The sequence below is a fragment of the Doryrhamphus excisus genome, linkage group LG1, assembly GCF_037039965.1.
Source record: "Doryrhamphus excisus strain RoL-2023G ecotype Guam linkage group LG1, RoL_Dexc_Guam_v1.1, whole genome shotgun sequence".
In the NCBI taxonomy this organism is placed as follows: Eukaryota; Metazoa; Chordata; class Actinopteri; order Syngnathiformes; family Syngnathidae; genus Doryrhamphus; species Doryrhamphus excisus.
In genome coordinates, this window is record NC_136357.1 from 18,326,355 (window position 1) to 18,346,485 (window position 20,131).

A 20,131-nucleotide genomic window follows, 5' to 3' on the forward strand; every position below is an offset into this window, starting at 1 on the left:
ACCAGTGGGCGATTGAGCTCCAAAAACCCAAAGTTCACTGCAAAACCTTTAGCGAGGGCTTCACCTATAATGGCGTGGTCTGTAGTTAGCATCGGGTGACGAGAACAAGCAAGCTCCTGATGTAGCTTAGTTGCATTTCAAGCATTACGAGATGTGTCGTCTACAAAAGCATCAAACTGCAGGTCAGAAGACATTGGCAATCTTCCCTTGCTCTTTATACACAATCCACTTCATTATTCACGGCAAATAATACGTTGTTATGTATATAATGATGACAAATAGCAATAAATGCTTCCAATGCATCAACCGCCTCTGGAAAGCCAACCACTGACAGCTCTAGAAGGCGGGACTTCAACCAGCGGGTCGCTTTTTATGCAGGTGGCAGAAAGTGGACGTGTCAGCAGAAAAAGCAGCAAAAAGTGATGTTACTGTAATTGCGCTACTTTTCAAGCACATTATTCGTAACATTGAGATATTCTTCACTCTTATCATGGCTTTTTAAAAACATATTAATGAATAAATCATATTGTTTTGTGGTTTAATACAGCTTGTTATTACTAAACAGACGGCTAAAATGGCTAAATGAAGTAAAATACAAATATAAGGCATTCGGAAGACACATTCAAAGTTGTTGTGGTGATATGTGCTATTCCACATTGGCCACTAGGTGTCAGTAATGTTACTGTAATGTTCGGTAAGACACACAAGCAGACTTTTAGGCTACGTTCCAATGGCAGTTTGAGTTGAGGCTCGAGTTAAGGCTCGTCTATGACATCACTGCCCACGTCACACGCAGACCACTTGCAGGTACTATGGAAAAGTGGATGTGGGAGGAGTCAAAGTGATAAATGGAACGCACCCTGTTCACTTTCAAATTGAACTAAAGTTAGGATGGCGGTGGAGATTCCCTAAAGGACAAGTACCGAGGGCACGGGTATAAAATAGTATAAAATAGGTCAAAATATTCAGAAAAAGTTGTTTAGAATCAGAATAAAAAGTTAAGAGTATTATATAATATGACAAGAATTGGCTTGCTGCCTAGTCTAATTTCTCAAGTCTTGGGATCCATGTGGACTTGATATCAAAATGATTGATAACTTCATTCATTCAATTTCTACCGCTTATCCTCACTAGGGTTGCCTATCCCAGCTGTCTTTGGGCGAGAGGCGGGGTACACCCTGGACTGGTGGCCAGCCAATCACAGGGCACATATAGACAAACAACCATTCACACGCACATTCATACCTATGGACAATTTGGAGTCGCTAATTAACCTAGCATGTTTTTTTGGAATGTGGGAGGAAACCGGAGTAGCCGGAGAAAACCCACACATGCACGTGGAGAACATACATGAACTCGGGTCTCCTCGGGTCTGCACGCTAACCACTAGTCCCCCGTGCAGCCCATGATTGATAACGTTTGCCAGAAAATCACCAGTATAACCAATCATCATGGAGTCCTCCAGACGTCCAAATATTTACCCGGCAATCCTCAAACACAAAACAACTCAAGGAGAAATAGTTTTTATGATGTCGGAACGAGATGACGGCATGTATCTACAAGGTCACACTGTGACTGCGTCCTGAAGGTGTGATGAATGAGGACACATTTGTCTTTAGACTCCATCCAAGACACAATGAACTAATAATGACCAAACTCCAGACACACCCTATGGAGGCATCTATTGACACAGAGCTAGATTTGAATAACCTGGCGGAGAAAAAGCTCAAGTAAAAGCTGGCCTGGGCTCCATCAATGCAGAGGTCGCCGTGAGTATATTTGACAAATGTAAAAAAAAAAAGGGGGGGGTATGACATGGACACAAAGGCTTCTTTGCTCAATCATCCCACTACACAGCACCCTGTTTGTTTGCCTGGGAGCACTTTGGCGGCGGCTGCAAACTGCTGACTTGGCACGGCAGGGCTGCAAATGTCAACAGTGTGGCGGCAAAACAGCGGCAAGATTTACCCTCCAAACAAGCAAATACAGAACATGCACGTCCACTCGTGTGAGAATACACTTTCACCTTGACGCAAATGTCCTCCACCTTTGATTGTTTGGCTTTTACTCTCAAAAAGCGTTTGTTAAAGCACGCACTGCTACTATGTTGCCTGTGCTATGAGTCTTCTGACAAATACACCACATGGTGGCGCTCTTATTAAACTGGTAAATTGATTTGACTTGAAATTCAAATTTATGTTTGCACAAATTGATTGAAATATATGGCTTTCATGGGCTGCACGGTGTTCGAGTGGTTAGCACGCAGACCTCACAGCTAGGAGACCAGGGTTCAATTCCACCCTCTGCCACCTCTGTGTGGAGTTTGCATGTTCTCCCTGTGCGGTTTCCTCCCACATTCCAAAAACATGCTAGGATAATTAGCCACTCCAAATTGTCCATAGGTATGAATGTGAGTGTGAATGGTTGTTTGTCTATATGTGCCTGTGATTGGCTGGCCACCAGTCCAGGGTGTCAGTCCAGGTGCGACCCTCATGAGGAAAAGCGGTAGAAAATAAATGAATATGGCTTTCACATAAAAACATCTTAAGACATCATATATTCTTAAGTACATTGAACACAACCCATGGGGGGGGGCACACATCACAGGTCCTGGATGCGCTCCAGTAATAACCACGTACAGGATTTACAAAACCGACCCGTGCCGAGCCGCCATGATACAGTTGACCGCTCACCGGTTCAAACTTGATGAGTCATCCCTTAACCGGTTGTCACCGTGGTAACCAAGCTTTTCCATCCCCTTAGCAACAACAGCATCGTCCTCCGCGCTGAAGGCACCTCCAAGGCGTAGGATTAAGACCGTCGGCCTCCTTCAGCTTGAACCCGTTCAGAGGTCTCCGATTGATTTGCGCGGCTTTCATTCCATCCTGGCCCGTGTCGGCAGCACAGCTGAGTCACTGCCTGCTTTCCTCCGGAGCGACTGTCTGAGCCCAAACCTGAGACCTCGCTACTATTTTCAGGATGCGCCGTGACGTCACTGCATGAAATGCCCCAGCGGAACCGCTGCTTATCCCATATAGCCGCACAAAGGCTCCAATGCTCAATGCCAATTGTTGATGTTTTGATATTCAGAATACTTTATATCTGTTAGATGATGTTTCTACTGTCACCCACACTTCAGTCGAAACATGAAACACCATCTAAAATACAGCTTAATTTAAGAAACTCAACATATTGCTTCATTGCTCTCCATATTGTTGCATTTAGCTGGTTTCAGTTTCAAATTCAGTCTGAAACAAATAGAACACAACAGTTTCTCAATAGTAGTTCAGGGTGGAGGGAGGGGGGTTGGACACGATAATATTTCTGTCCCACACAGAAAATAATAGAGAACCACTGCATTACAAAATCACGCTTCAAGTATCACTCCCTCGCTGTATCACGTTTGTTTTATATGAATGAAATCATGATGTCTTGCAGTTGATTACGGCCTAATAGTAAAATGTATGCATATTAAAGCAAATGTTATGTATTCATGGTCTAAATCAGGGGTCTCAAACACGCGACCCGCGGGCCAAATGTGGCCCGCAGGACACTATTTTGAGGCCCCCGCCTTGATATGAAAGTTTAATGTTAGTGCAAGTTTGATATGGATGCTGTATGGTATCATGTACCCAGAAATAATGATTACGTTTGATTAATGTTCATGTTAAAGGTTAAATAACTGTTAATAGTTATGCTCCCTATCCGTGTGGAAGTGGTAAGTTTTTGGCTATTTAAGTTTAAAGGAAATAACTTGAAGGCTACCGTTTAGGTCGCTAGCTCTCTAGTTTGCGAGTTAGCATGTGTCTCAAGACCCTGCAGTTGCGCAATATGTTGTAAATAAAAAGAGTATAAATGTGACTATAGTCGTGTTTTGTCATGTCTACAGGGCTCTAATAATGCTTTGTTCATTTTAATCTGAAAAAAATAATTTGTCTACCCACAAACTATATGTGGTTTCTTAAGTTTTTATTATTTGCCATTTTATTATTATTATATTTATTTATTTATTTATTACTAATTGGTTGATTTTCTTAATTCTTGATTTGTTTATTTATTTTTCATCTTTTTTGTGCAGAAAAATAAAAATTAAGATATTTGAGAACAGTGGAATGTTTTATCAGAGCTTTTATTGTAGAAAATCGGAACCAATGCACTGAAAAGGTTTGTATATTTTTCTGTTTTTAATTAATGTGTTTTTTTTTTTGAAAACCTGATGCGACCCAGCCTTGCCCAGACCCTAGCTCCAGTGGCCCCCAGGTAAATTGAGTTTGAGACCCCTGGTCTAAATAAAGCATATTCATGCAAAAAGAAAATGTAGCTGAACTTAGTTTACAGCACAGAAGTTATTGTTCAGTATCCTTGGCACTGATTGGCTCAGCTTCACACAGCATCCACCCATATGTTGTGTCTCTCACATGTGCTTCCCTTGTTCTTGTTCCACAGGAAAAACCATGTTGTGAGTGAGTGATAAAAATCCACAATTCCAAACTCCTGTAAATTCCACAATGGCTTCTAAATGTACTGCCTTTTCTACAGTCTTCCTTATTTCTGTCATAGTTTCCATTGTAATACAGTACATTGATATTCAATTTGGTTATATGAATTATGGTGATTATGTGGTGTTGTATCATGTCTAAAGGGCTCCTAACGTTTTTTTGAAAAGTATTTAGAAGGTTTTAAACAAGATTTCTATGCTAAAAATCATGAAACATTTACATTGATTCATATACAGTGCATCCGGAAAGTATTCACAGCGCTTCACTTTTTCTACATTTTGTCATGTTACAGCCTCATTCCAAATTGTATTAAATTAATCTCTTACCTCAAAATTCTACACAAAATACTCCATTATGACAATGTGAAAAATATTTTTTTTTGACTTTTTTTGAATTTATTAAAAATAGAAAACAAAAAAAACACATTTACATAAGTATTCACAGCCTTTGCCATGAAGCTCAAAATTGAGCTCAGGTGCATCTTTTTTCCTCTGATCATCCTTGAGATCTTTCTACAGCTTAATTGGAGTCCACCTGCAGTAAATTCAGTTGATTGGACATGATTTGGAAATATAATAACTGTCTATATAAGGTCCCACAGTTGACTGTGCATGTCAGAGCACAAACACCAAGCATGAAGTCAAAAGAACTGTCGGTAGACCTGCGAGACAGGATTGTCTTGAGGCACAAATCTGGGAAAGAAAGCCTCTCCTTAGTAAAAGGAACATGGCAGCCCATCTGGAATTTACTCTCAGACCATGAGAAACAAAATTCTCTGGTCTGATGGCTTTCGTCTGGCCACTCTACCATACAGGCCTGATTGGTGGATTGCTGCAGAGATGGTTGTCCTTCTGGAAGGCTCTCCTCTCTCCACAGAGGAACGCTGGAGCTCTGACAGAGTGACCATCGGGGCCTTGGTCACCTCCCTGACAGTTCTTTTGACTTCATGCTTGGTGTTTGTGATTTTTTTGTTTTCTATTTTTAATAAATTCAAAAAAAGTAAAAAAAAAACCTTTTTCACATTGTCATAATGGAGTATTTTGTGTAGAATTTTGAGGTAAGAGATTAATTTAATTCAGTTTGGAATGAGGCTGTAACATGACAAAATGTAGAAAAAGTGAAGCGCTGTGAATACTTTCCGGATGCACTGTATCACAGAAATTCATTTATCACTGTCAGGTCTGGAACCAATTTAACAGCGAAAAGTGAGGGATCACTGCAAATTACTGTGCATGTATATGTTCACCGTTAGATAATTGGATTTTATGAGCCCTTTTAATATTTTTTGTAAAAGCTTGGTGTTATTGTACCAACATTTCAGTTTGTTCTCTTGGGTCTGGGTTGAACGTGTGACGTGCGAGGACCGCAACGCTTGAGTGCACACAGGAAATAATGTACTCCAAGCTGACCAATCACAGCCTTTACAGTTTATAGGTTAGATCTTTTCGGAGGTGTGCGTCACACTACCTATTGACTACCTATTGAAGACATGTTGGATCAGATACAATTCAATTTTTCTCTTTCCGTTGGTAATAATACACTACGTCGCCACTGACAGGCTTCCCGCTGACTACACCTTAGGCTTTGGCCACCATGAGAGCAAACAAGCCCAATCTCCACAATGAGGAGTGAGTTGTGTGCTATTGACGCTATAAATAAAACAAAACAGGATGTGCTCTGTTCCCCTCACCGATCCATACGAGCCCCAATTGACAAACTCAGGCTGAAATTCCCCCCTGCGGGCATCCCATGGATGCAACGCCACACACAACTTTTAACTCTGCGGTGGGTCTCAAAAACTGCCATTAAAATGTGGTGCGGGAGTTCACCGATGCAAACTTGAAAAAAACTGTACACATGCAAAAATACTGTTAAAGTCAGACACACATTCCTTACTGGACAGATTGGATTATAAAACCAGCGAGCGTGGAAATAAATTTGCATGGGAAGAAAACAAGAGTCAGCAAAATAAGCAATTTTAACTCCGGCAGCGACGTCAGACCTCTGCCAAGGCTGAACTGATCAAATTTGTTCTTCAGTTGTAAATACTCCAATTAACTCTGCAGTCCATCATCCACTCAGTCTATTATTCAGTAATCTCTCGCCATTCTCGCCTTCACTATAACACGGTTTTTCAAAAATATATTTATGGTAATGGTAATGTAATGGTAATGGTTTTATTTCATTTGAACATGCATCAGATTACAATTGAGTGCATCCCATAATCAGTTCCCAGTTCCACATGTCCAAAAGGAGTAGGAAGAAGCAAAGCTTATTAAATCCTACCCCTCCATCTGGTACTTTTACAACCACTAACTGTTACATTTGTTCAATTCCTGCTTCCCTAATATAGTTAATTTAATTTTCTAATTTTTAAATTTTTAAAATTTTTAAATTTTTAAAATTTTAAAATTTAAAAATTTTTAAATTTTTAAATTTTTAAATTTTTAAATTTTTAAATTTTTAAATTTTTAAATTTTTAAATTTTTAAATTTTTAAATTTTTAAATTTTTAAATTTTTAAATTTTTAAATTTTTAAATTTTTACATTTTTAAATTTTTACATTTTTAAATTTTTACATTTTTAAATTTTTAAATTTGTACATTTAAAAATTTAAAAAATAAAAAAATAAATTAACTATATTATTTTAAAAAAATTAAAATTTTTAAATTTAAAAATTTAAAAATTTAAAAATTTAAAAATTTAAAAATTTAAAAATTTAAAAATTTAAAATTAAATTTTTAAATTTTTAAATTTTTAGTCACGTACCAAAGTACAAGGTGATATGCTTATCCAATGCCATAATGGGTAACTGTTACATTTGTTCACTTCCTGCTTTCCATAACACAGTTTAAGGGTTTTTTTTTTTTAATAATGCACCTCGTACCAAAGTACAAAGTGTCAATATAGTGATATATATAGCACATCATGACTGGTTCAAGACTCTTCATCCTTGTATTTAGCAAACATCAACTGCTTGTATTGTTTCTTGAATTGGCTCATCGTTGTGCATTGTTTGATTTCTTTACTCAATCCATTCCATAGTTTGATTCCACATACTGAAATGCTATGGCTAGCATAACGTAGTCCTAGCATAGAAGTGTTTCAAATGTACTTCTTCCCTGAGATCATATTTCTCCTCTCTTGTAGAGAAGTATTGGATGACATTTTTAGCTAATTTCTTATTTTTAGCCTTATGCATTATTTTAGCTGTTTGAAGATGAACTATATCAGCAAGTTGAAGTATTTGTCATTTTAGAAATAAGGAGTTAGTATGTTCTCTGAAGGCGGCATTATGAATTATCCTTACTGACCTTTTTTGCAGTACATTTAGCGAGTGAAGATTGCTTTTATAGTTATTAGCCCATATTTCCACACAATAAGTAAGATATGGTAGAACCAGAGAACAATAAAGAGTGTGGAGTGATTGAGAACAAGAATTAACAAGACCTGTGATTAGACCAAAATTTTGACAAAAACTTCTATTTGTGGCCTATATGAAGCATTTTTTACATAAAAATGGCTACACTATTCATTCATTTTCTACCGCTTATCCTCACGAGGGTGGCAGGGGGTGCTGGAGCCTATCCCAGCTGTCTTTGGACGAGAGGCGGGGTACACCCTGGACTGGTGGCCAGCCAATCACAGGGCACATATAGACAAACAACCATTCACACTCACATTCATACCTATGGACAATTTGGAGTGGCCAATTAACCTAGCATGTTTTTGGAATGTGGGAGGAAACCGGAGTACCCGGAGAAAACCCACGCATGCACGGGGAGAACATGCAAACTCCACACAGAGATGGCCGAGGGTCTCCTAGCTGTGTGACCAGCGCGCTATCCACTTGCCCACCATGCAGCCTGGCTACATTATATAAAATACAAATATAAGACATTCAGAAGACATATTTAAAGACATATTGTGATGGTTCCTGGTCAGGAAACAGGAAGTAAAAACAACAAAGGAAAATCAAACTAATGCATGATTCTATACTGTGTAGTGCTATCTTCGACTCAGGATTTTCATAGTTAGAGTTGTGCGGAGACAACTAATACGGTAATTAAATGTTTCATACGTATATAGGTCTTCTCGTGAAATATACATCATTTTCAACTGTTTATTTGCACAAATTAGGTTGTTTTTCCATCAAAATAGGCTGTCGATAACAAAAATCAAGACAAATGCATTCTCAGCAGCAGCCAGGGCACGCCCCAAGTAGGCAGAACGATACCATCTTGATCACATGATATTTTTATGTGATTCAACAGCGAGATTGACAGTCAAATCAGACTCAGACTGATTTCATAACGTTGCTGCGTTATGGTTTGAACATCGCATGACTATGGACGACCAAGCAAATTATAGGTATTTTTTGGCCATATTATGGATTGTTATGCATGAAATTAGCTAATTAACTAAAATACAAATACAGTCTAAGCCAGGGGTCTCAAACTCAATTTACTTGGGGGCCACTGGAGCTTGGGTCTGGGTGAGACTGGACCACATCAGGTTTTCCAAAAAAAAAAAACACATTTATTAAAAACAAAAAAATTTAAAAAACTTCGCTTTGGTTCCAATTTTCTACAATAAAAGCTCAGATAAAACATTCTACTGTTCTCAAATATCTTACTTTTTATTTTTCTACACAAAATAAGATGAAAAATAAACAAATCAAGAATAAAGAAAATCAATCAATCAGTAATAAATAAATATAATAATAATAATAAAACAGCAAATAATAAAAACTTAAGAAACCACATTGGTGGGTAGACAAATTATTTTTTTCAGATTAAAATGAACAAAGCATTATTAGAGCCCTGTAGACATGACAAAACACGACTATAGTCAGTTTTATACTCTTTTTATTTACAACATATTGCGCAACTGCAGGGTCTTGAGACACATGCTAACTCGCAAACTAGAGAGCTAGCGACCTAAACGGTATAATAGCCAAAAACTTACCACTTCCACACGGATAGGGAGGATAACTATTAACAGTTATTTAACCTTTAACATGAACATTAATCAAACGTAATAATTTTTTCTGGGTACATGATACCATACAGCATCCATATCAAACTTGCGCTGGCCGCACTAACATTAAACTTTCATATCAAGGCGGGGGCCTCAAACCAGTGTCCTGCGGGCCACATTTGGCCCGCGGGCCACGTGTTTGAGACCCCTGTGTAAGCATTAAGTGTAAGCATTAAGACCACCATTGAGAGGCACAATAGGAAATCTGTCCAGTCAAGCTAACTATATTTGTCCTTACTATTAAAAAAAATAATAATCCAACTGTCTAAAACACACTGTACTGTGCTGTTGCTCGATTCCCTTCACCGTATGTGTATTTTTTTTTTGCATAAAACTATTAACCAAGCATTGTGGGAACAGCCTCCACACATAAAGCAGATGGGGGATCCACCGCATATATGTTACTTTGTGGTCTGCAAAGTGCAGCCATTCACTGGCATTGTGTATTCATGCATTCCAACGACACCACCCACGCCCACTCCCAGCGAGCATGTCAGACATGCATATTTTCAATGCAAAAACAAACATAAATGTCAGTGCACCGTGTCGCCTGTGGAACCAGCAAAACGAGGAAGCAAGGACCACTTTGATTTTAATTAGGTTAACACAATTCACTTAAAGGGGACCCACTACGCTCATTTTTCGGCCCTTTGTGTTGAGTTGTGGACTCCTATAGAGCAGCTACACACAATAACCCTCACAGAAACCTTTCTAGATCTTCCAGAATCTGCACCTATTGCAGCTATTCCTTGCATTTGTGACTCCCAAACAACTTCCTGACTACTCCGAACAACACTTTCTACTATGGTGGGTACAGGAGTTGATAATAAATGAATAAAGGCTGGAGTACACACTGCTGGTGTGGTGGAGCTCATAAGAAAGAAGCCGGTACCGGACATGGGGCTGCTACGTCCAACCTCACGTGACCGAGGGGGAGCACTAATTGTCGGACACACTTTGTCAGAGGCACCGCTGGTGCCGCGGAGCTCAGAAGCCGTACGTGAGGGCACCGGGTTTACTAACTGCAGACAAGTTTGGCACAACATCAGTAGTGGAAATGTGGTCATTACATGTTTTTTGCGGGACTACCATGTTCCAGACACTGAGGACTGTTCTCTCCACCTCTGTGGACGCACAGAGTGTCCAACATGAATGCACCTTTCTTAGCGAAAGTGTGCTTCTTCTGACTTCAGCAACAGTTTGGCGGATATTTCACATTCATGTTCATATTTTTTCTTGCTGGGAATCAACTATAATAACTTCTGCCTGAGCTTGTTTCTGAGCAGAGCTTGGGTAAGGGCAGAGAGTGTATCGCGCCTCAAGCCATAAGCCCATAAGGATGGTCGCTCCTCTGTGACATCACAAAAGAACAGTTTTGCCACACCCTCTGAAACCAAGTGTTGAGTAACTTCTTTCAGGTCTCACTTCCAAATGTGCAAACCTCATTATCTGAAGCTTTGGCATAGTTTAACACGAGAATACAACATTCTAACTACATTTATAGGTCAGAAAGGCGGAAAAAGCATAATTGAGCCCCTTTAATAAGAACCATGTCCAATTGGCCTACATTACACCACACAACATTGCAAGTCACTACATGTACGTCACTAATGCAGCTGCCAATGTTGACATGATTTGTCGGTTCATTCATATATACCGTCTGGCAAGTATGCATTCAAATCTACCTTTTTCCGAAGGCTCTGTAACGCAGTCGCAGCGCCCAGAAGGCCAGACTCCATTTCTTCAAGGCCGCACAATTAAACTTATTTTCCATAAGCCAAGACAGAAAGATGGACACATGCAAGAACAACACAGTCTTCCTCTAAGCCCACAGTGTTGAGACTTTGGGTTCCTCCCCGGGTCACATGATGCGGTGACACCCACATGCTAGCGATCCTCCCGAATGCCTCTGTATCTGATACAGTATGTGCAATCAAATACTGTACATGCACACAAACGTCACATACAGATCACAAATTCAACACCTACAGGTTAATTGCAAAGCTCCTTCCGCACAAAAACACAACCCAAATGAAACGCTTTGATGTTAGTTCCAAAATGTAATGCCTCGTTTATCGTGGTTAATTGATAAGTGAATTTCCCAAGTAGAGTTCCTTATTTATAAATTGAATATTTTGGTATTTAGAGCATACAAAACCTTCTAGATATTTTTTTTTACATTATGAGAGCCCTCTAGGCATGAAATAACACTGCTATAGTACTCCCACCCCCCCTTACTTATGGATTCTGTACAGTACTTCCTGCAGTCATCAGTGTTGTAACATTACTGACACCTACTGACCAGTGTATAATACTACATGTCAGAACATGACTGAATGGGTCTTCTGAAAGTGGTATCTTTGTATTTTACTTCATTTCACTATTTAGCATGTTGGCCACACAGATTGGGAAGACCTGGGTTTGATTCCTCGTTTGGGCATCTCTGTGTGGAGTTTGCATGTGCGGACCTTTAATCATTTTTATCTCATTTCACTTATACAATTTCTTCTTCTGTTACTCTAGGACAGGGGTCTCAAACTCAATTTCCCTGGGGGCCACTGGAGCTCGGGTCTGGGTGAGACTGGGCCGCATCAGGTTTTCCAAAAAAAAAAAAATGCATTTATTAAAAACAAAAAAATTAAAAAAATAATACAATAAAAGCTCAGATAAAACATTCCACTGTTCTCAAATATCTTAATTTTTATTTTTCTACACAAACTAAGATGAAAAATAAATAAACAAATCAAGAATAAAGAAAATCAATCAATCAGTAATAAATAAATAAATATAATAATAATAATAAAATGGCAAATAATAAAAACTTAAGAAACCACATATAGTTGGTGGGTAGACAAATTATTTTTTTCAGATTAAAATGAACAAAGCATTATTAGAGCCCTGTAGACATGACAAAACACGACTATAGTCACATTTATACTCTTTTTATTTACAACATATTGCGCAACTGCAGGGCCCACGGGCCGCGTGTTTGAGACCCCTGCTCTAGGACTTTCATATGATAAAAAATTGTAATCAGATTAATCCGTTTTGAAGTAAATGTTAGCAACTACTCTACAAGAAGCAATGAAGTCTGTAAAATTAAATAATTTTTTTAAAAATCCCAACATTTTTACAACTATAATGATGAAAATGGTAATATTAATGAAAATTATAATAATGGTGATAATAATAATAATAATGGTAATAATGATAAAGATTATAACAATAATGATAATAACAATAATAATATTACAATGTAATAATAATAACAGGGGAAAACAAGACTGTGTCATGAACATGATTATATCTTGTAAAAAGGGGTAGGCATTTATAAGCTTTTGCTTCTGCCTACTCCTTTTGGGCTTGGGATCAGCTAGTTGAATACAAATGTAAATAATGGAAAGTTATATTTTGATTGATGTAAGAAATGCACTTTAATGTTTCATATATTTGCCCAAATAAAATTAAAAAAACAAAACTACATGGTCCTGTGTGTCCTATTGCATTTGACGTAAAAGTGTTGTGCATTTTAAAAAAAGAACATCATACCAACAGTAGAATATGGTGGTGGTGGTGTGATGGTCTGCGCTGTTTTGCTGCAGATCTTTGGAAATTGGTCATTTTAAAAGTAGCTCGCAGGCTGAAAAGGCGTGAGCTCCGCTTCTCTAGCGCTAGCCTGATAACCAGGCTAAAGGCAGACACCGACACTCAGATTTACTTGTACCTTGAGGGTTCTGGAGCTGTATCCCATCTAATCATCCCATCTAACACTTTTACTTCACAGCCCCATGGCCTCCTCCTCCATGTCAATGAAAACATAAGTTCCCTGGCAGAGGTAATAAGAAAGTGGCTTTGGAAGACCACAACTTCACTTGGCAGGCTGTGTGAAAGGCACATGTGTTTCAGAACAGTTGGAACAGTGTTCTCAAACACAACATGAACAATGTTGTCTCCAGCAGGCTGTGACTTGGTACTGTTCTGTGTGTGTAAATAAAAAGTACAGCCGCATCTATATGTATGTAAAATGGCTTCTTTTCACATACATCTGCACTACGCAACAAACATCCAGGCGTGATTAACATTCCGCCGCCGGTGACCTAACATCACCCCGCAGCCAGAATCCTATCTCTTCCCTCGCTTCTTCCTTTGTCGTCATCATCACCATCTCTCCCAGAGGCCGTCCTATCTCTCAGTAAACATCTAACACAATCCCCTCCCTCCACCTCCTGTCTCTTCTCACATGGGCAACACATGAAATAGTTCCCCATTGAAGAAATCTACGATACACCAACCACCAAAAGCAGGCTAGGACATTCAAACTGGACACGGACTGAGCAATCGCCATATACTGAAAAATGGATGCAACTTTGCCATTTTCATATTTTGTAAAGCAACATGTAAAGCAAAGTATGTTCGCCTACAGAGAACATACTAACTCCTTATTTCTAAAATGACAAATACTTCAACTTGCTGATATAGTTCATCTTCAAACAGCTACAATAATGCATAAGGCTGAAAATAAGCAATTAGCTAAAAATGTCATCCAATACTTCTCTACAAGAGAGGAGAAATATGATCTCAGGGAAGAAGTACATTTGAAACACTTCTATGCTAGGACTACGTTATGCTAGCCATAGCATTTCAGTATGTGGAATCAAACTATGGAATGGATTGTATGCATTATGCATTATGGCATTGGATGCTCATATCACCTTGTACTTCGGTACGAGGTACATTATTTAAGAACCAAAAAAAAAGCAAACAAACAAAAAAAATATTAAACTGTATTATGGAAAGCAGGAAGTGAACAAATGTATCAGTTACTGATTGCAAAAGTCATTGATTGTAAAAACCATTGCCATTACATGTAGATATGCTAAGACACTTCAAGAAAAAAGTGCATCTCAGCTTTGTTATATCAAAATATTTAAAGTTTCTTCTCATAATTTAGAATCACATAATCATGACTTTATTTTCATAATAGGGCTTGTCTTTATCTCCAACCAGCTTTGTTTGTCATAATATTACAACTTTTAAAAATGCAATTTTTGGTTTATTTTTGTCAACTTGTTACCTTCTTTTTTGTCAGAATACAACTTCTTTCATCTTGATATTTTGACTTTATTCTTGTCAGATTGTTTGGTTTTATTTTCCAACTATTTCAACTTTCTTTGTCTACATTTTCTTCTCATAATTTTGTCTTTATTCCCACAGTATTTGATTTTTGTATTATTATAACTTTGTCTCCAAAGTAATTTTCCAAATAGTACAACTTTATTAGTTGTTTGTTAGTTTTTCACAATATTACAACTTTTTAACACTAATTTCATTTATTTTCTTTATTTCAACTCTATGCTACTATAATGATGTTATTCTTCCTCAGTTAATTCTCGGAAAACCGTTTTTTTTCTTTTTATATAAAATAGTAATTTGACTTTGAATTGTATTTATATTATATCGTCATTAGGGCTGTCAAAGTTAACACCTTAATGACATGTTAACAGAAGTTTCCTTTAATGGCAGCCATTTTTTTGACAAGCGATTAATGTGCGCTACTCCTGTTTGACCCTTGACCCACACCATAGTTTGATTGAAGTACTCTGTAGCCACAAACTGGAATAAATATTGATGGGAAATGGAGAAAGAAAAACGTATTTAGATTGGTAAAGTTAGCTTCATGGACAGTTCAGAAATCGATATCTTTTTACATAAAACATTCACACATCGAACCATTTACCACGAAGAGATTTCTCACAAAAAATATTTCTATCTGCGATTAAATGTGATTAATTGGGAGTTAATTGTGGAAAACGTGATAACTCACAATCAATATTTTAATCGATTGACAGCCCTAATAATTATAGTTCCATGTGTCACGGTCCATTAAAAAACAGCTGTGGGCTGAAAATGGCCTCCCCAGACCATAGTTTGGGCACCCCTGCTTTAGATGTTGAGAAACCAGAAGTGTTGGTCCCAAACACAATTACATGGTTTATAGGAAAGACCCCATTTGTATTGTGTAATCTTCAACTAGAACAACAAACATCATCAAATCGTCAAATCAGTGACCCTAATGCTACCTTTGACCCTTACATTGCACCGTGAAAGATCAGGAGCATCGCTATGGAGACATGGCGCACCGCGTGGTAGGGTGTCTTGTTCCCTGTCACTGAGTGTCTGACTCAGTGATTCCCATTACTGATTAACTAGCACTTCATTTTTAATTGAGTCAAGTGGTGGCTCTGCAGTGGCGAGCTCTGCCCATACACATTTATTTTACTGTAGTTCTTTATTGTTTTAAATTAAATTAAATTAAATTAAATTAAATTAAATTAAATTAAATTAAATTAAATAAATTAAATTAAATTAAATTAAATTAAATTAAATTAAATTAAATTAAATTAAATTAAATTAAATTAAATTAAATAGGGCTCAACAGAGAAAAGAAGGTCATGCATGAAGATTGCCCCATCTTTCTTGAATGAGGACAAAAGGTTTTGAAAAAGGAGGCAGCAGAAGAATAGAAGCCACTCATGTGCTTCTCCGCCGACATGAGAGGATGATAGTCGGAGGGGATGGAGGGGGGGTTGTTTGTAATGGGAGGCGTAATCGAGGCCATGAAGCAAAAGGCAGCAGGGCAGGCAGGCTAGTTTGTTAGCTCGCACCCCGCCACGCTTCATTAGATGTTGTCGTGTTGCAGCTTGGCTGGGTGCTGCCTGTGTGTGTGTGTGTTTGTGTCTGTGCATGATGTGTGTGTCTGTAGTAATGTGGGTCAGACCAGAGAAGATGGTGGCGGCCACACAACCCCCGTTGTAGCTTCACGCTCTACACATTACAACGCTTCTCTGGTAACGTTTCTCTCTTACTGCATGTTAAAAATAGAATACTTCCATAGTAATAATAGTATAACAAAGATAGTTTGGTTTTATACGCATGTGCTGCCATGAAGTTTAGATTTTGTGCACATAAATCTCGACCCACAAGAATTGTGCTGTCATTGCCGTCTTAATCGTTATCTTTAAAAGACCAAACATCTTGTTGAATGAGCTTGCGATGGAACATGGAACCTTGGAACCTCATTGGGCACACTCCACGAGTACCCGGGTGTACTGCCCCAGAGGCTAGAAAGTGTTGTTCAGAGTAGTCAGGAATTTGTTTGGGAGTCACAAATCCAAGGAATAGCTGCAATAGGTGCAGATTCTGGAAGATCTAGAAAGGTTTCTGTGAGGGTTATTGTGTGTAGCTGCTCTATAGGAGTCCACAATTACGAAACAAAAAAGTCAAGTGGTAGAACCAAAAAAATGACACCTTTGCTGACAAGATACAGGGTGGTCCTCCACCAAAATGAAGGCCCTTACTGGTGCCGACTGCAACACAATAACCATCAGACGGCATCTGTGGGAAAAGGGTTTCAAAAACCACCTTCAACTCCACAAAACTGCCTGTTTAGACTTTGCCAGGGAGCATCAAACACGGGACATTGGAAGGTGCGAAAAGGTTTTATTCTCTAATGAGAAAAAATGTAACCTTGATGGTCTAGATGGCTTCCAACGTTACTGGCATGACAAGGAGATCCCACCTGAGATGTTGATCAATGCATCATGATCTGGGGTGCTTTTTCATTCAGTGCAATACTGGAGCTTCAGGTGGTGCAGGCTCGTCAAACGGTGGACGGTTACGTGCAGATGTTGTAGTGGACATCCCTCATGACTGAGGGCCCTGGTCTGTGTGGTAACAGTTGGGTTCTTCAACAGTTCCCAATGCTGGCTTGACCAATGCCTTCTTCAGGGAGAATAACATGACTCTTTTGGACCATCCCATAGAGAATATTTGGGGATGGATGGCAAGGGAGGTTTATAAAAATGGCCATCACTTCCAGACAGTTGATGAAGCCATCTTCACCACTTGGAGAAATGTTCCCAGTAGCCTCCTGGAGACACTCGCATCAAGCATACCCAGACCAGTTTTTGAAGTGATTAAAAGGAACGGTGGAGCTCCTCATTACTGAGTCCCACTGAGAAATGTCTTTGTTGTGGTTTGGAGAGTTTTTTGGGAATTTTTTGGTCTTAAACTTTTGATCAGCTGATCCGCCTCGTTCAGTTTAATTGTTGTTTTTCAATAAATTACTAAATTACTAAATTAATAAAGTGCTTTTTGTGACACTTCTTGCAGCTCTACTTAAACCCTCATTAAGATCCAATTGTGCAAAAAGGTACATTCCAGCTATTATTTTATGCATGTATAAAGAGAATTATTCCCAATAAAAAGTATTTGGGTGTCTAGGACAAAATAATTGTATTATTTCCAATGAGGAAAATAACTTTGGTTTTCATGTGTTTCAGTTTTGGCCTAACCTTTTGGAAAGAATTAAAGGCGTGGATTAAGTCACACAACATCCTCATCCTCAAAGGCAAAAGACGACACATGGTGTTTAAAGAAGGCAGTGTGTGATCTCTCGCAACTTGTGTTTCAAGCGGTGTCAAATAAAGGAAAGATGAGATGGCCTGGAACATTTTAGACCATGTTGGAACAACTCAAATCTTTCAGGTATAAATCGACTGTATTTTCCGCCCCATAAGGTTCACTGTGTAATAAGACGCATGCTAAAACATACGGTTGAAGCACCGAAGAACGTCAGTCTGAGGCAGCGCCACCGTTACCGTGTCAACTTTGTCATGAAACATGGCGGGTTTCCTCTCATCATTGTCAGAGTCTGTCATCTGTGGTCCCCGGGTGCTACGTCACTTTGAACGCCTTGTCTTTTGTTAACCCTCCTAGAATGCTAGCAAGCTCTCAATTCATGTTGTTGGACCAACCCGGAGGCGTGGCGGACGTTAAGATACGTGCTGTGCGTATTCCGTGTAGTTCTCTGATTGGTTTATTATTGTCAACATAGTCCCATAGCGTCCTCACTGTGTCAGCAGGAAATGGTCTACACACAATAAAGCGGAACGCTTACCCAAGTAGAACAACAATTTTACAGATTTTAAGTGCGATTTTAAGTGCGACTTATAGTGTGGAAAATACGGTACTTTGATCCCTCCATCCTTCACTTCATTACCTTCTTTTTCTCCCTTTTCAGCGCCTTTCTTCACCTTTCACCTGAACGCCACTCTCTTTTAAAAACACACTGATTGAAATGTGTTGACAAAGCATACACAATTATTCAGGGTGGATCAAAGGCAACGCGGTTAGCCCAACGCCTCGAACGCCTAACACTTACCTGTTTATTTACTAAGACCTGTGAGAAAGAATCTTTCTCTTGGAAATTAATAAGGTATCTATCCATATCTAAAAATACTTAAGAAATGCTGGAACATTGGCGCCTTAATAGTCCCGACAGCATTTCTTCGCCTGTGCTTGTCATACTGAATGCAGTTAAGAGAAAAAAAATCTGTAATTCTTTTATCTTTTAAATAGCAAAAGGGCAAACAGAGACAATTGCTTGCTTTCAACACAACACGGCCACAGACAAGTGGATACTGGCGGAGGGTGCAACCATACATGCATTCGGCAAAACCGTGACCTGAAAACCAAGCTAGGTACCAAAAACAATAATTCGAGCGTATCGTGACACCCCTACCTCACACATGGGGCATCCCTGCCTTTGTTATGACTCTGATAGGACCTCAAAAGCCGGAATATTGCCAGTTCGTCTTTGCCCACACAGAATAGCGACACATGAAGATGAATGGGTCTCTTTCAGGGCGATGTGAAAAAGGCTTTAGCTGCTCTGAACCTTCAAAGGTGATCCCTCTGCAGATTTTACCATCCATATCATCGCTTTGAAAAGCCTTGTTCTCTTTTTTTTACATCCAACTCCATCCATTTGCCTCAGCTCTCATAAATCATCCAATCGGTTGAGCCTTACCATTGGCAAACATGGTCCTGCACATCCCAGCAGAAGAACTCAAGACCAGTTTGCAAATATTTGCCTGTAAGCGTCTCCAGCCAGACGGAGATGTAGGTGGGAGAATTACCCGCAAAAAGACACAACGGAAATAACGTTTCACCATTAGGAGTGCTTAACACTAGCCATCAACCAATATGTTTTTTTTCTGGGACGATACCAATTTTAAGAAGTGGCAAGTCTCCACTCCACTGGGGTCACGAAGCCAGCCTTGTTCCACAAACAAACCAATGCGACCAGATGTAAATAGTGATATAAGACACATGACTGGTTCAAGACTCTTCATCCTCGTATTTGGCAAACATCAACATTCAGCCAAGTTTCCGAGATTGTCATTACTTTGAAGGGTTCCTTGAATAGATTTGAATATTGTTTACATTGTTTACAAATAGATTGTTGTACATGCTTCTGCAGTTTATGAATGATTGACAACTTGTTGCCAATATTCAAACTCATTCATTCATTTTCTACCGCTTTTTCCTCACAAGGATCGCGGGGGTGCTGGAGCCTATCCCAGCTGTCTTTGGGCGAGGTGGCCAGCCAATCACAGGGCACATATAGACAAACAACCATTCACACTCACATTCATACCTATGGACAATTTGGAGTGGCCAATTAACCTAGCATGTTTTTGGAATGTGGGAGGAAACCGGAGGAAACCAAATGTGTACCAAATTTCACA

The 20,131-nt window shown here is 39.0% G+C and overlaps 1 protein-coding gene across 11 annotated transcripts in view; it reads right to left on the reverse strand.

The window, feature by feature from the left end:
* Nucleotides 1-20,131, reverse strand: part of srpk2 (SRSF protein kinase 2) — a 51,356-nt gene that overhangs the window by 17,175 nt on the left and 14,050 nt on the right. The window contains exon 1 of one of the 11 annotated variants that reach the window (XM_078791704.1): nucleotides 2,694-2,927. The exons of the other annotated variants lie outside the window; for them this stretch is intronic. Coding sequence (XP_078647830.1) covers nucleotides 2,694-2,755 — 62 coding nt within the window. The 5' untranslated portion in view covers nucleotides 2,756-2,927. Of the gene's footprint in view, nucleotides 1-2,693; nucleotides 2,928-20,131 lie in introns of those variants that run through there. 11 annotated transcript variants of the gene reach the window in all.